The following is a 16,812-nucleotide window of genomic DNA, read 5'->3' as shown; positions in this document are numbered from 1 at the left end:
GGTATGTATGGTCAGTGTGTAGGGCAATTTCCTACTCGATATTGCAATGTAACAGTTCCTTCCCCTTCCATTCATGAGAGCCTTTAAATCTTCAAACTGATGGCCACATTCCATGATCCATAGAAGCCCTGTGAATCGTCAGAATTTGAGCAAGATATAAACAATGTTAAAGGTTTTGTATGGGCATTAGCAAATAGTAAATCACATACCTTTGCACAAGGTGTACCATCATGAAGTGTTGTTAATGTCCTCTGGAGTACAAGTAATGTCTTGAGACAATGGACTATTACTAAATGGCAAAAAAACTTTGAAGGCTATTGAGCTAGAACAAATCATTGTGCATATAGTTACTGCTTTTCTATGACCAAGGATACAAAAGGATGTGCTTATATTTTTGATGCAATGGCTAATGTATGTTAAGTCAAGACTAGGGAGCTTATAACCTTTGTGATATGTGTTCAAACAAAATAAAATGGACACAGCTTCATGCTTATAGCTCAGATTTAATCGATCGTGTGCTTGGTCTACAAAGCGGTGAGACGATTACATCTAAGGAACATTGATCAACCAATAGAGTTATCAAGGAATGGTAGCTCGGTGAAACTGCGAATTGAAATGAGAAAAATGTTACCATTCAACAAAAATAAGCTATACTTCTGAATACTGTTCTATACTGAAATAAAGGAGATTTTATATATAAAATTTAAAAGGTAATGAAACTGTATTATGCTTCATTCTATGGTGAAATTATTACTGAATGTCTATCTAAAAGGGAAAATAGAACTCAAACCTTAAATGATTCTTTATTATGAAAAGCTAATTGACTTATACTTCATCATATCGTTAATTTATAACCATATTTATTTCCATATTTCCTATCCTCTCTGGGCTATTTTGCCCTGTTGAAGCCCTTGGGCTTATATCATCTTGCTTTTCCAACTAGGGTCGTTTGTAGCTCAACTAATAATAATAATAATAATAATAATAATAATAATAATAATAATAATAATAATAATAATAACGTACTTCTGGCTAGGAAAACCTACTGACTAAAATCTAAGGCTTTCAACGGTTCACATGTTGTCCTAAAATAACTTTATCAAGATTACAATTAAGTTTCCTTAAACCACAATGACCGACTGCATTGAAGGTTTAAAGGCAGCTCATGAATAACAGAGGCAAGGGAGAGTGACGTTGTCATATCAAGCAGAACAATGCCTTAGAGACGGACCATATATACAAATGATCAGCGCCCAAACCCTTCTCCATCCAAGCTAGAACCAAGGAGGGCTAGGCAATGTCTGCTGAGGACTCACCAGAGAGATATTATAGGTTCCCCCAAACCCCGCATACTTTGCTCAGAGGGATGGCGAGGTTGCAATAACCAAAGAAGCTATCGAGTTTGAACGGGACTCAAACCCCAGTCTAGCTTTTACCTTGTAGTTTAAATGTTTTCTTAGTAAGCTATACTTATGTTGTTGTTATATACTTTTTTATAATTTTTCTGGATTTTAATGTTGATTGTATTTTTGACATAGCAAAAGTTTTTTAATCATTTATTTTTAAATAGGCGTGTGCATAGAAGGTTCAAATAAAATCTAATAGTTCCTAATAAAAAAAATCCGTGATTCAAAGACATTATACATTCAAATGAAATCTTTAAAATTATTCAAAAAAGAAGAACAAAATCCTTTTCATAAGAATAATTTTTTTTTAATAGGTAATAGCCTGGCCATATATTATTTACATTTTGTTCGGAAATATACCGTTATAGTATTTTATACGCATAATATATCGTGTTCAAATTTGATATGGACTGAATATCGATGACTGGAGTAAATCTGTTGGTAACAAGCATTATATTTAGTCTCATTAGAACAGTTAGTTTATATGAAATGGCTTCAATTAAATATTAATTTTGATTTTGGAAAACCAAATCTAGTATAATGGAAGATATTTTCTCATATTATTATTATTATTATTATTATTATTATTATTATTATTATTATTATTATTATTATTATTGTTATTATTATTATTTTTATTATTATTATTTTTTTTTTCTTTTTAATCGCATTCTACAGACACTGGTGGTTTATATTGTGGGATTCCATGTTACATCTAAAGTCCTTAAGAATTAATCACTTTCTTCACTATATGTGCTGTTTTAGGTAGCAAGCCCTTCTACACAAGTCCTCGGGCTATATCGGATCCTGCCTTCTCAAGATTTTGTTTCAATGACTGACGTTATTATTATTATTATTATTATTATTATTATTATTATTATTATTATTATTATTATTATTATTATTATTATTATTTTCTTGTTGTACTATCTATTCCATAATGTACGTAGGTTAAAAAAAAAAGACTCTCCTAATGGCGTGTTGTAACTTTCATAATATTCTGATTAATTTCAAGGGCATCACATCACTACGAGTCTCATTATTAATGGCATAAATACCACTCACAGATCTAGCAGTAGGCCTTCATCCCTGCCACCACAAATCTAGAATTATCTCTTAGGCCTCTTTTCCATTCTCTCACTCAGGTGGTTAGATCATAGTGCATATAATTCTATCAAGTAACCAAAAGAATCATTCAGGGATGTGACGGCGTCAGAATTTTTTGCTTATCATCAACGACAAATCATAAAACAACAGTTCGATGACCTTATAACATGAGAACATGTAGCCGGTATATATATATATATATATATATATATATATATATATATATATATATATATATATATATATATATATATATATATATATATATATATACATATATATATGTATATATATATATATATATATATATATATATATAAATATATATATATATATATATATATATACATATATATATATATATATATATATATATATATATATATATATATATATATATATATATATATATATATATATATATACATATACATATATATATATATATATATATATATATATATATATATATATACATACACATATATATATATATATATATATATATATATATATATATATATATATATATATATATATATATATATATATATATATACATGTATATGTATACAAATATATATATATATATATATATATATATATATATATATATATATATATATATATAAATATATATATATATATATATATATATATATATATATATATTTATATATATATATATTTCTACATATATATATATATATATATATATATATATATATATATATATATATATATGTTTATTTAGATTAACACATATAAGATAAGTCCTTAGAGAGATCTTTAATGACGCTACTCAAGTATCCCAGCAACATAAAAACTTTTCCCATTAACTTTTAATGAGACCTAAAATTAAGCCGTTTAAAGCCGTGCCGACCTGGAACAGCTGGACGCGGTGTGAATGACGCTGGAAAGCCACCTTCAACACATTATCCTTAAATGGTCTTGAAATGGTCAGCCATACCAAAGGAATAAAAACTGCTTTGTATTTTTTAGTTTTTTTTGTTGGAGAAAAGTGTATATCATGACATTAAAGATGCAAATTTGTCAGCAAACAACGTACAGTATACTAAAATAGCAAAGGAAAGATCGCTTTGTATGTTTAGATAATTTATAGTTACTTAAGATTGCGGACCGAGAGACCGAAAGATCATCTGAGATAGTTTCAATATATTTAAAGATGATTAGAATGTATTTATATATCTCATTATGAATTGATATATTTTCTTTTTTATGTTATAAACAAACTATTGTACTATTATCAGATACAATGCCATATATTATCTAGGGATCCTTTAGATTACCGATGATTTCACCATCATGTCAAATTTCCATGGGAATAATTCGTTTTTCGAAATGCCAAGACTATGAAACAGAAATAACTTAATAAAAGAGCCACCCGACTTGAATTCTCTGAGGCAATACAGTTAAATGTAATACATTAGTTTGGGAGAAGCCACTTTTCTCCCGCCCAGCTCAGTTATAATAGAATTAATGGAGAAAAATCTGTGTTAGAAGCCGACCTGGCAATAAATTGGTCAAATATCGTAAAGGAAGGAGCATTAAGTGGAACATAAAATACGCAGCAGAAGTTTTTGGTGGAGATTGTTCTTAAAAGAAGAAAGACAATATTTCTTTACATTAAGAAGGAATCTGGAGCAATATCATTCAAAGGATGGGGTTGACCAGAAATTAAATAAAATCAGATAACGTTTTGAAGATTACTTTCTTAATCAATTATTTCGATATTTTTTCGATTATTATTATTATTTTTTTTTTTTTTTTTTTTTTTTTTTTGCATTTAGCTATGCTCCATAAAGCACTAGAACGTTGGAAGTCCCAGTCATACATGGTTGAGGACTATGAAGCGTGAAGTAGATGATGAATGGTGAAGTATTGATTTTAAAGCTCAAGATAGAGACGACTGTTGAAATCTAACCGAGGCTCTTTACGTCATTAGGTGTAGGAGGAGATGATGCTGATAAAAACTTACTTATACGTAAGCCATGAAACATGTCATATATTTGATGCCATTACCTATTCTTCTCTGGTCCTAGCTTGGTTGTGGAGAAGTTTTGAGCACAAAACAGTCGTATATATGATCGGTTTTTAGGACATCACGTAACAAGCCCTGAACTACCAATGGTCTCTTCCCCCTTAAGGACAGCCTTTAAACCTCTAATATGTTTTTTATTTTGAAATTTAAATTTTTAAGAAGAAAAAAAAATCAAGCTATTCGGGTATAGTATGAATCTAACCACTCGCCACTTTTACGCCAAAGTAATTAGGTTTCTGATGATTATATGCTTTGTTTATTTGTTCTAAAACTAGCACACAGAGCCTATGTAAAATTATGCTAATATTCTTAAACAAATATGAAATCCATTTCTAATATTTTTCAAATCTGTTGTTTATATTATGAGAATAAGATATAGAGTTTCCAATTCAATCTTCTCTATTAAAGTTTTCAAAGTTTAAAATTACCCATCAAAAAAATCCAATCGACTTCCATAAACAATATCAATAAACAACGAAATATTTAAGATCCATAGGACAAGTAAAAATGCAAATGGAGATATTTGACTTTCTTTTCTTAGTTCAAACTTGCAGCAAATGTTTTTATGTTGAACATGTCGACAGTCTTTTTATAGTTTATATATGAAATGTCTGTTCTGATGTTGTTATTGTTTTTAACACATTCTATTTTAGATGTTCATTATTTTTCGTATCATTTATTTGTTTCCTTATTTCCTATCCTAACCGGGGTATTTTACTCTGTTGGAGCCATTGGGTTTATAGGGAACTGCTTTTCCAACTAGGGTTGTAGCTTAGCTAATAATAATAATAATAATAATAATAATAATAATAATAATAATAATAATAATAATAATAATAATAATAATAATAACTAGACTGCGACTGGCTAAAGCCATTGGCTTAGGATTCCCCTGCAAAATAGGTGTGGAAATGCTTTTGTCAATCAGTAAAAGATATTTTGTAAAGGTTTATTGGTCTAATGACCCTTTAACTAAATTTCGAGTTATGTTAACAAACTATTCTAAAGCAATTTATCTGTATAATAGCAGGTATATGGAGATAAAACATAGGCAAAAATGACAAATATAGAGAAATTGATCTCTAAGCTTGAAGACAATGGGCACTTACAAGGTCATGTGAGGATCACGAGTTAAATATGACCCTATATTTTGAAAGAGCATGTGCGAATGGGACGTGGGGGTTGGGGGGGGGGGGGGTGTTGACAACAAAACATTACTTTTAGCTCACGTGAAATTTTTTCCAAGAAATAGCCATATGACCTTGAAAATGAGGGCCAAGGACAAAATGAGGGTCAATGTCAAATTTTGCATTTGATTTGAAGGTTTTATGCATATGTTTGGGGTAGTTTACTATAGCATGCTATGACCAAAAAACCAGTATTTCATGGAGAAATTGCCAAAGTCAAGATTTCTGCAATGTCAAAAATAGTAAAAAATATATATTAAAAAAAGTAATTAAACAGTCGCTACAAAAGTTAAGCTAGCCTTAGATAAATATATAGGGCATCATATGCCACTAAGATCTGGGCTCTGGGCCTTCCGATTTTTGAGATCTCGGAAACAAACCTGTTTTGACCCGGTTTGGTCATTAGCGACCTTGACCTTGACCTACTTGCATTAAAGTAGTGCAATATCTGGGGATTTACCTCTGCATCATTGTCCATAAGGCCCTTAGCCATACAGCTTATACTTTAGGCCTAATGTCAATTTCAAATTTTACAAATTTTGCCTTTAAAAGCCCCTCTGACCTTGAAAAGTAGGTCAAGGTCACTTAAACTGGGTATATGGCATATTCTTACCATAGGCTACCTATGATAATTATTTCAGATTCCTTGCGAAAAAAAAAAAACGCGCGGGAAGAATAATGATAATAATAATAATAATAATAATAATAATAATAATAATAATAATAATAATAATAATAATAATAATAATAATATTCACCATCGTCGGTGGTGGCATGTAATAGAACATTAGGTGTGTGTGTGTCTGTGTGTGTGTGAGTGTATATATGGTGGCTGATGTGGGCACTGTTCAGGTATATACGGTCAGTGTCTAGGGCATTTTCCTACTCGATATTGCAATATAACAGTTCCTTCCCCTTCCATTCATGAGAGCCTTTAAATCTTTAAACTGATGGCCACATTCCATGATCCAGAGAAGCCCTGTGAATCGTCAGAATTTGAGCAAGATATAAACAATGTTAAAGTTGTTGTATGGCCATTAGCAAGAAGTGAAGTAACACATTATAGTAATTCACCTACCTTTGCACAAGGTGTACCATCATGAAGTGTTGCTAATGTCCTCTGGAGTACAAATAATGTCTAGAGACAATGGGCTAATACTAAATGGCAAAAAAACTTTCATGGCCATTGAGCCAGAACAAATCATTGTGCATATAGTTACAGCTTTTCTATGACCAAGGATACAAAACGACGTGCTTATATTTTTGATGCAATGGCTGATGTATGTTAAGTCAAGACTAGGAAGCTTATAACCTTTGTAATATGTGTTCAAACACAATAAAATTGTCGCAGGGTCATGCTTATAGCTCAGATCTAATCGATCGTGTGCTTGGTCTATAAAGGGGTGAGACGATTACATCCAAGGAACATTGATCAACCAATCGAATTATCAAGAAATGGTAGCTCGGTGAAACTGCGAATTAAATTGAGAAAACTTTGACAATTCAACAAAAATAAGCTATCCTTCTGAATACTGTTCTATACTGAGATAAAGGAGAATTCAAATATAAAATGTAAAAGGTAAAGAAACTGTAGCATGCTTCATTCCATGGGGAAATTATTACTGAATGTCTATCTGCAAGGAAAAATAGAACCTAACCCTTAAATGACTCTTCATTATGAAAAGCAAATAAATTTATACTTCATCATATCGTTTATTTATAACCATATTTATATCTATATTTCCTGTCCTGGCTAGGCTATTTTGTGCTGTTGAAGCCCTTGGGCTTATATCATCTTGGTCTTCCAACTAGGGTCGTTTGTAGCTCAACTAATAATAATAATAATAATAATAATAATAATAATAATAATAATAATAATAATAATAATAATAATAATAATAATTATAATAATAATAATAATGTACTTCTGGACAGGAAAACCCAGTGACTTAAATCTAAGGCCTTTAACGGTTCACATGTTGCCCTAAAATAACTTTATAAAGATTACAATTAAGTTTCCTTAAACCACAAAGATCGACTGCATTAAAGGTTTAAAGGCAGCTCATGAATGACAGAGGCCAGGGAGAGTGACATTGCCCTATCAAGCAGGACAATGCCTTAGAGACGGACCATATATACAAATGATCAGCCCCCAAGCCCCTCTCCATCCAAGCTAGAACCAAGGAGGGCCAGGCAATGTCTGCTGAGGACTCAGCAGAGAGACATTATAGGTTCCCCCAAACCCCATATCCTTAGTTCACAAGGATGGTGAGGCTGCAACAACCAAAGAAGCTATCGAGTTTGAACGGGACTCGAACCCGAGTCTGGCGTTTAACTTGTAGTTTAAATGTTTTCTTAGTAAGCTATACTTATATTGTTGATATATACTTTTCTATAATTTCTCCAGATTTTAATGTTGATTGTATTTTTGACTTAGCTAAAGTTTTTTTACCATTTATTTTTAAATAGGCGTGTCCAAAGAAGGTTTAAATAAAATTTAATTGTTCCTTATAAAAAAAACAAAACTTAATTCAAAGACATTATACATTCAAAGAAAATCTTTACAATTTGATCAAAAATGAAGAATTCTTTCTCGGTCATATTTCAATAATGAACTAAATCCTTTTTATGAGAATACAAAATTTTTATAACAGGTAATAGCCTGGCCATAGTTTTTTTTTCCATTTTGTTCGGAAATATACCGTTGTAGTATTTTATGCGCATAATATATCGTGTTCGAATTTGATATGGACTGAATATAGATGACTGGAGTTAATCTGTTGGTAACAAGCATTATTTTTAGTCTCATTAGAACAGTTGGTTTATATGGAATGGCTTCAATTAAAAATTTATTTTGGTTTTGGAAAAACCAAATTCAGTATAATTGAAGATATTTTTTCATGTTATTATTATTATTATTATTATTATTATTATTATTATTATTATTATTATTATTATTATTATTATTATTATTATTATTATTATTATTATTATTATAACTATTATTATTATTATTATTATTATTATTATTATTATTATTTTCTTTTTAATCGCAATCTACAGACACTGGCGGTTTATATTGTGGAATTCCAGGTTACATTTAGAGTCCTTGAGAATCCATAACTTTCTTCACTATATGTGCTCTTTCAAGTAGTTCGCTCTTCTGCACAAATCCTAGGGCTATATCGGATCCTGCCTTTTTAAGATTCCGTTTCAATGACACGTCATTATTATTATTATTATTATTATTATTATTATTATTTTTATTATTATTATTATTATTATTATTATTATTATTAATAGTAATAAGGATAATAATAAAAAAATAACAATAATAATAATAATAATAATAATAATAATAATAATAATAATAATAATAATAATAAAAATAATAATAATAATAATAATAATAATAATAATAATAAAAGTTCATTTTTTTGTACTATCTATTCTATAATGTAAGTAGGTTAAGAAAAAAAAAACGACTCCTAATGGCGTGCTGTAACTTTAATTATATTCTGATTAATTTCCAAGGCATCACATCAACACGAGAGTCATTAATAATGGCATAAATACCACTCACAGATCTAGCAGTAGGCCTTCATCTCTGCCACCAGAAATCTAGAATTATCTCTTGGGCCTCTGGTTCATTCTCTCACTCCAGTGGTTGGATCAAAGTGCATATAATTCTATCAAGTAACCAGAAGAATCATTCAGGGATGTGACGGCGTCAGAATTTTTTGCTTATCATCAACTACAAATCATAAAACAACAGTTCGATGACCTTATAACATGAGAACATGTAGCCGGTATATATATATATATATATATATATATATATATATATATATATATATATATATATATATATATATATATATATATATATACATATATACATATATATATACATATATACATATATATATATATATATATATATATATATATATATATATATATATATATATACATATATACATATATACACATATATATATATATATATATATATATATATATATATACATATATATATATATATATATATATATATATATATATATATATATATATATATATATATATATATATATATATATATATATATATATATTGTTATGGGCGACACAAACTCAGAAACTCAACTTTGACCTTTATTCCGTTAACAGTTGTAGTAGTAGTAACAGTAGTAACAATAGCAGTAGTAACAGTAGCAGTAGTAACAGTAGCAGTAGTAACAGTAGCAGTAGGTTCATTCCTGAAAGGAATTATTACAAACTTTAAATACTGTACATTATCAAATAGCCCATAATATTCAATAAGTCATAACGGTGACATGATGTACCTTAATACATCTTGCAAAGCTAATTAAATATAATTTTCTAAACAAGACACTTTCATTGCCACTCACATTTTATCATATTTATAGGACAATCAAATGTTAAATGTCACAAATAAACCAATTTACGCCTTTTAAAGCTTAAATGAATAAGACATAAAACAAATATATACATATAAGTTCGTCAAAAAACTTACATCTGTGTGCCCAAAATGAATCCTTACGAAATATATACAACCGTTCTCCTTGAAAACCTTGCTTGAACTGTCAAAGAGACTTCATAATTTTAGGAAGTAAGATGAAATCGTAATTTGTTTACACCTCTCAACTTTTTAACTACCAATTACAAAATTAACGACATTGTTTTTCCAACCAGATGGGTTTGTGTTTCTGCATTAACATACTCAGCCTCATAAACAGATTAAACCTGTTTATCAAAATATACACCTACACATGCAGACACAATAAATAACCTTTAAGTTACAATACAAACTCTTTGAATTCAAAACACTTCCACGATTCACTTATTCACCTAAACAAAATTAAACATCTTCATAACTCTAATAATATATAATATCTAATGATAGGCCATGAGAACAACATAATATCACGTTACATTTAACATGAAAATCCTAGCCTTCAACTAATAACACTAGCTTCTGAATAGGACGGACAATAACCGAAAAGTGTCTTAATCTTGGCACTGCGAATTGTTCCTTTGTCATCAGGGTATACTTCTATCACTCGCCCCATTGGCCAGTGATTCCTTGGCTCAATGTCACTCTTTACCAAGACCACATCGCCAACAATTAGATTTCTTCTTGCTTCATTCCACTTTTGTCTAGTCTGTAAAGTGCTAAAATACTCTTTTCTACAAAACAGGTTGGTCAGATATTGAACGCATCTCCACCTTCTCATGTAAACATCATCCTTTTGAAACAAGCCAGGGGGAGGGATCACATAAGATTTTGGAATCAACAAATGGTTTGGAGTTAGTGGCTCAAGGTCATCTACGCTGTCACTTGCAGTGGTTAACGGTCTTGAATTGACAATGCTCTCAACCTCACAAAGCAGAGTCCGTAAACTTTCATCATTTAGCCTTTCACCAAATTCCTTCACCAGTGCAGACAACACTTTTCTAACTGTTCTGATTTGGCGCTCCCAACAACCACCCATGTGGCTTGCTGCAGGTGGATTGAATTTCCATTCAATATGATGATGCGACAAATACTTCTCAATCTTCTTTTCCTCCATCTCATCAAGAGCTGCCTTAAGTTCTCTCTCAGCCCCATGGAAGTTGGTTCCATTATCACATCTGATAATCTTAGGATGACCTCTTCGAGAAACAAATCTTCGCAAAGCATTTATGAAAGAGTCAGATTGTAAAGTGTTTGCAGTTTCAATATGAATTGACCTACTAACCAAGCAGGTAAATATCACACCATACCTCTTTAACTCCTTTCTTCCTTCCTTGATGTAATCGGGTCCAAAGAGGTCAATACCAACATTACTGAATGGTGGTGAAGGTTCCAATCTGTCTGCTGGAAGATCAGCCATCTTTTGACTCAAAGCTGGTCCTTTCAACTTCCTGCAAGTAACACAATGGAATAACACATTCCTGACAGTTGCATTAGCATTGATGATCCAATACTTCTGCCTTAGATTTGAGAGAACATGGTTTCTACCTGAATGAGCTAATAATTCATGCTCATGTCGTATCAACAATGTAGTCACATGATGCTTCTTTGGTAACAGTATGGGATGTTTGGCAGACTGTGGAATGTCAGACCTTCTTATCCTACCTCCAACCTTCAATAATCCATCCTCAGAATCAAGAAAGGGATCAAGCTTATATATTGGACTACTCTTGCCAACTGACAATTCCCTTGATAAAGCCTTCACTTCATCACCAAACACCTCCCGTTGGACATACATTATTATTGCCCTTTCAGCATCAGTGGTTACACAACCTTTCCTTTTACCACTAAGGATTGACTTTAGTTGTTGAAATACAGAAACTGCCTTTTGTAACCTTGACCATGAAGAGAAATATTCAATTAATCTTGTAAACCCACGAGGTTCTTCAGAAATTGTGACCGCAGACACATGTTCACTCTTATCAACACAATCTGCACACACATACTCCTGTGAAGGCAAATAATCAGATACAATAAATGATGGGCCATGAAACCATTCGTCATACTGCAAAAACTGATGTACACTAATACCTCTTGATGCCACATCAGCAGGGTTATCACTGGAGTTTACATATCTCCATTGCTCAGGCTGGGAGTAGTCCCTTATAACCCTGACTCTGTTGGCTACAAAAACAGGGAACCTTTTAGTGTTGCTATGAATATAGTGAAGGACTGTTGTTGAATCTGTGTAGTACACTACCTTGCCAACAGTAAACTCCAACTCCTTCAGGATGTGTTGAGCAACCTTGACAGACACAGTTGCAGCTGTAAGTTCTAGCCTAGGTATAGTCACCACCTTTTTGGGAGATACTCTTGATTTTCCCATGACAAGATTTGACTGCACTTGGTTTCCACCATGAAGAACAAGGTATGCTGCAACACCATAACCAACTGTACTTGCATCGCTGAATAATACAAGACTTGAATCTGTCACATTACCAAACCCGCTTGACTTGAAGCATCTTGGTATTGAAAGCTGCTCCAGTAAATGAAGACCTTGTATCCAATGTTCCCACCTTTCAGCTGGCTCATCTGGAATCCTCTCATCCCAGTCCAAACTCTCAACTTGACACAATTCTTGTAACAGTTTCTTGGCCGGTAAGATGATTGGAGAGAGCAACCCAAGGGGATCATATAATGATGAGATAGTTGATAACAATCCTCTTCTGGTGAATGGATTATCCTTGAGCTCAATTGAGAACTTGAATGAGTCTTCTTTAAGGTCCCATAACATTCCTAAGGCTCTTGTCATTAAACTCTCCCTGTCAAGATTAAACTTGTCACTTTCAACCGAACAATCTTCAGGAGGCAAAGCTTTAAGGACATCACTTGAATTGCTGACAAATTTAGTTAACCTAAATCCTCCTTCACTAGTTGCAGATACCAAATCCTTCACCAACTTCACTGCTGTAGGAACATCAGCACATGACTTCAAACAGTCGTCAACATAGAAATTGTGCCTTATGGTGTTGCCAACAGTTGAATCATACTTCTCATCTGCTTTGTCTGCTGTGGCCTTCAATGCAGTATTTGCAATACTCGGTGATGAGATTGCTCCGAAAATGTGAACAGCCATTCGGAATTCTTCAAGAGGTCGATTGATGTCACCATTAGGCCACCACAAGAATCTAACATAGTCCTGATTCTCAGGTGGAATCTTTATTTGAAATAACATAGCTTCAATATCTCCAATGAATGCATAAACCTCCTGCCGGAATCTAATGAGTACTCCCGTCAATGAATTGGTGAGGTTTGGACCCTGTAGCAGAACATCATTTAATGACACACCTTCAAACTTGGCACTACAGTAAAAAACAACCCTAATCTTCCCTTTCTTGGGATGAAAAACTGCTTGATGAGGAAGATACCAAACAGGAATCTTATTGACCTCATCATCTGGGATCTTGTAAGCATAGCCTTTTTCAAACAACTTATCCATGAATGCTGTGTACTGCTGTCTGTAATCTTCACTATTCTTCATCTTCCTCCTTTGCCACTTAGCTCTGCTAACAGCCTGCTTCTTATTGTTAGGAAGATTCACATTGGGATCTCTGAAAGGCATGGGTAGCTGAAAGTGACCATCTCTAAATTCAATGTCATCCTGGCACCTTTTCACAAATCTTGTGTCCTCAAAAGATAAGCCACACTCATCAGGAACTGACCAAAGATCCCTTTCTGAAAAATCTAACTCAAAGTACTTCCTAATACTTTCAACAGTAATACAGTCAGTAACATGTTGAACATCAGATACAAGTAACTTGTGACATGAAACCCCACTTGAACTAACCTTAACATGTACAGGCCCATTAACTGTCCATCCATGCAAATATCTTACTGCAAAGGGGCCATAACCTGAAGTGGGTACAACCTCTAAAGGTTGTAAAGCTGTTGGACAGTTACTACCTATCAAAATTCCTATGTCTAACTCTGGCTGATACACTGGAATCTTATTAATAACACTTGATAAATGAGGCCAATCCTTTAACACTTCATACCTTGGAATTTGATCATGATTAACAGGAATATCCTTTTGTGTGAATACCTTTGGTAATACAACATCATTATTACCATGTATATCAGCAACAACAAGACCATTTACAATAAAGGTTTTAACCGTATCAGTCCCATGCATTGTTTGCAACCTGATAGCTGTTTCAATACCTTCACAGTTTAATTGATCCTTGATACTATCTTTAATGAAACAACCTGTACTGCCCGTATCATAAAAGGCATAAGTTTGTACTACATTGTCGCTACCCTTTACACGTAATTGCACAGGCAAGATTGATTGCAACACTGTATCAGAAATTGTACATGCAGAAGACCTCACATTACTTAGAGTTTGAGTATTACCTTGACCTGGAGTGCGACCTTCACCTTGAGTACCATCTTGACCCTTAGCACAACCTTGACCTGTACTTTCAGACTGTGCACTAGCTTGTGACACAATTGCACTGTTTCTGTCAAGCATCCTAAAATTCTCAATGTGCAGAGTGGTAGGATGCCTTTTATTACATGTCTTGCACTGCCGTCGATTGAGACACCTTTTTGAAGTGTGGTTATTGCCCAAACAACTGAAGCAAAGACGGTTGACTTTAACAAATTCTCGTCTTTCATCCCCACTCCTATGCAGAAATTGAGGGCACTCCTCAAGGTCATGATGACCACTACAGAGTTGGCATTTCCTAGTATACTGGTTGGCAGAATTTGATGGTTGCACTGTAACTGCAAACGATTTTTGCTTGGTCTGACTTGAGCCATTATTTGCCTTTGCTTTTGAAAAAACACACACTTTACCCAAAGCTTCCCTGCTGAATACAGGATCCATTGCTGCCTCTGCTGCATTCTGCACAAATTCCACTAATGTGGGGAAACACACACAAACACCTTGCTTCCTGAGGTTTATCACATGATCCAACCACTTATTTTGAATATACACTGGCAGCTTTGAAATCACCCTCTGAAGGTTTGGCGAATCATTCAAAACTTGCATGTTTGATAATGACTGCATGGTATGATTACATTTCACAAGATATAAAGCATATTCCTGCAAAGATTCACTGTTATCACCTCTCACTTGTGGCCACTTGGTTAGCTTGTCTATGTATGCCATGGAAACCTTGTATGGATCTCCATACACTTTGTCCAGAAGTCTTTTTGCTTCAATGTATCCTTCAGATGCATTCATAAACATGCACCCAGCTATGAGTGACTTAGGCTTTCCTTCTAGATGCTGATTTAAGAAATACAGCCTGTTGGAGTCTGATGTGGTGTGTGGCACAATGCGGTCATTAAATGCCAACATGAATGATGCATATTCAAGAAGATCACCACAAAACTTGGTCACTTCAGCATGAGGCAGCATCATAGCCGCTGCTAACTGTTGCTGACTTTGGTAGAATGACTCTGGGGCAGGTGCCATGGGTAGAAAATGCATGGTCACATTGGGTTTATTTTGATGCACATTGTGACTGGGAACAAATGCTGGTGTTTCAGGGTTTAAAACTTTGTCTGTCGATGGAATAACTTCTTCCTGGAACACCTTCTCCCTCGCCCTTGCTGCTTCAATTTCACCATCCAACTTTAACAAATCTTCCTTGGCTTTTAATTCTGCCTGTTGTTGGGCTATTTTTGTTTGTTTCTCAAGCAGTGCCCTCTGTGCAAGCAAACCAGCTAACTTTGCCTTCTCCTGTATGAGAGAAGACTTTACACTTGATGCCGTGCTTTTAACTGACCTCCTGGATTTATGTGACCTGCTCCGCAGTGAAGATCCGTCCATAGAATCTGTTGTGGCTATCCATTTATGCACCTGTAATCTGAATCCTATGGCAGACAATTCGTTATCTTCAAACCTTTTGATTTCTGACTGGTGCTCGTTGACAGGTAGTTGAGACAAGTAATCACTGTGGCAGTCTTTGTACTTCTTTAACCCTTCCTCAAACTCCTCCATGCCTGTCTTTACTAAATGGAGATTATCAGGCTTCTCCATACACTTGCTGACCTCATTCCGTTTCTTTGTGAGGGCAGAGAGAGCAGCAGTCTGCTTGTTCTTGAGGGTGCGTAACTTCTCCTTGGCGTCACCATTGTCTTCTACGTTGTCCTTCTGATCCGTACTCATGTTACAGATGAATGAACTGTTGTTATGGGCGACACAAACTCAGAAACTCAACTTTGACCTTTATTCCGTTAACAGTTGTAGTAGTAGTAGCAGTAGTAACAATAGCAGTAGTAACAGTAGCAGTAGTAACAGTAGCAGTAGTAACAGTAGCAGTAGGTTCATTCCTGAAAGGAATTATTACAAACTTTAAATACTGTACATTATCAAATAGCCCATAATATTCAATAAGTCATAACGGTGACATGATGTACCTTAATACATCTTGCAAAGCTAATTAAATATAATTTTCTAAACAAGACACTTTCATTGCCACTCACATTTTATCATATTTATAGGACAATCAAATGTTAAATGTCACAAATAAACCAATTTACGCCTTTTAAAGCTTAAATG

The 16,812-nt window shown here is 33.3% G+C and overlaps 1 protein-coding gene across 1 annotated transcript in view; it reads right to left on the bottom strand.

The window, feature by feature from the left end:
* Positions 1-16,419, bottom strand: part of LOC137657557 (uncharacterized) — a 44,299-nt gene extending 27,880 nt beyond the window's left edge. Inside the window, exons 1-5 of the mRNA XM_068391890.1 lie at positions 15,189-16,419; positions 14,655-15,026; positions 13,410-14,186; positions 12,502-13,115; positions 11,552-12,249 (exon numbers count right to left, since the gene is read on the bottom strand). Of these exons, the coding sequence (XP_068247991.1) occupies positions 11,552-12,249; positions 12,502-13,115; positions 13,410-14,186; positions 14,655-15,026; positions 15,189-16,419 (3,692 nt within the window). The remainder of the gene's footprint in view (positions 1-11,551; positions 12,250-12,501; positions 13,116-13,409; positions 14,187-14,654; positions 15,027-15,188) is intronic.
* Positions 16,420-16,812: the final 393 nt, after the last annotated feature.

Source organism: Palaemon carinicauda, chromosome 18, assembly GCF_036898095.1.
Source record: "Palaemon carinicauda isolate YSFRI2023 chromosome 18, ASM3689809v2, whole genome shotgun sequence".
Classification (NCBI taxonomy): Eukaryota; Metazoa; Arthropoda; class Malacostraca; order Decapoda; family Palaemonidae; genus Palaemon; species Palaemon carinicauda.
The sequence above is the reverse complement of the archived record's forward strand: the minus strand, read 5'-3'. Positions and strand labels throughout refer to the sequence as shown.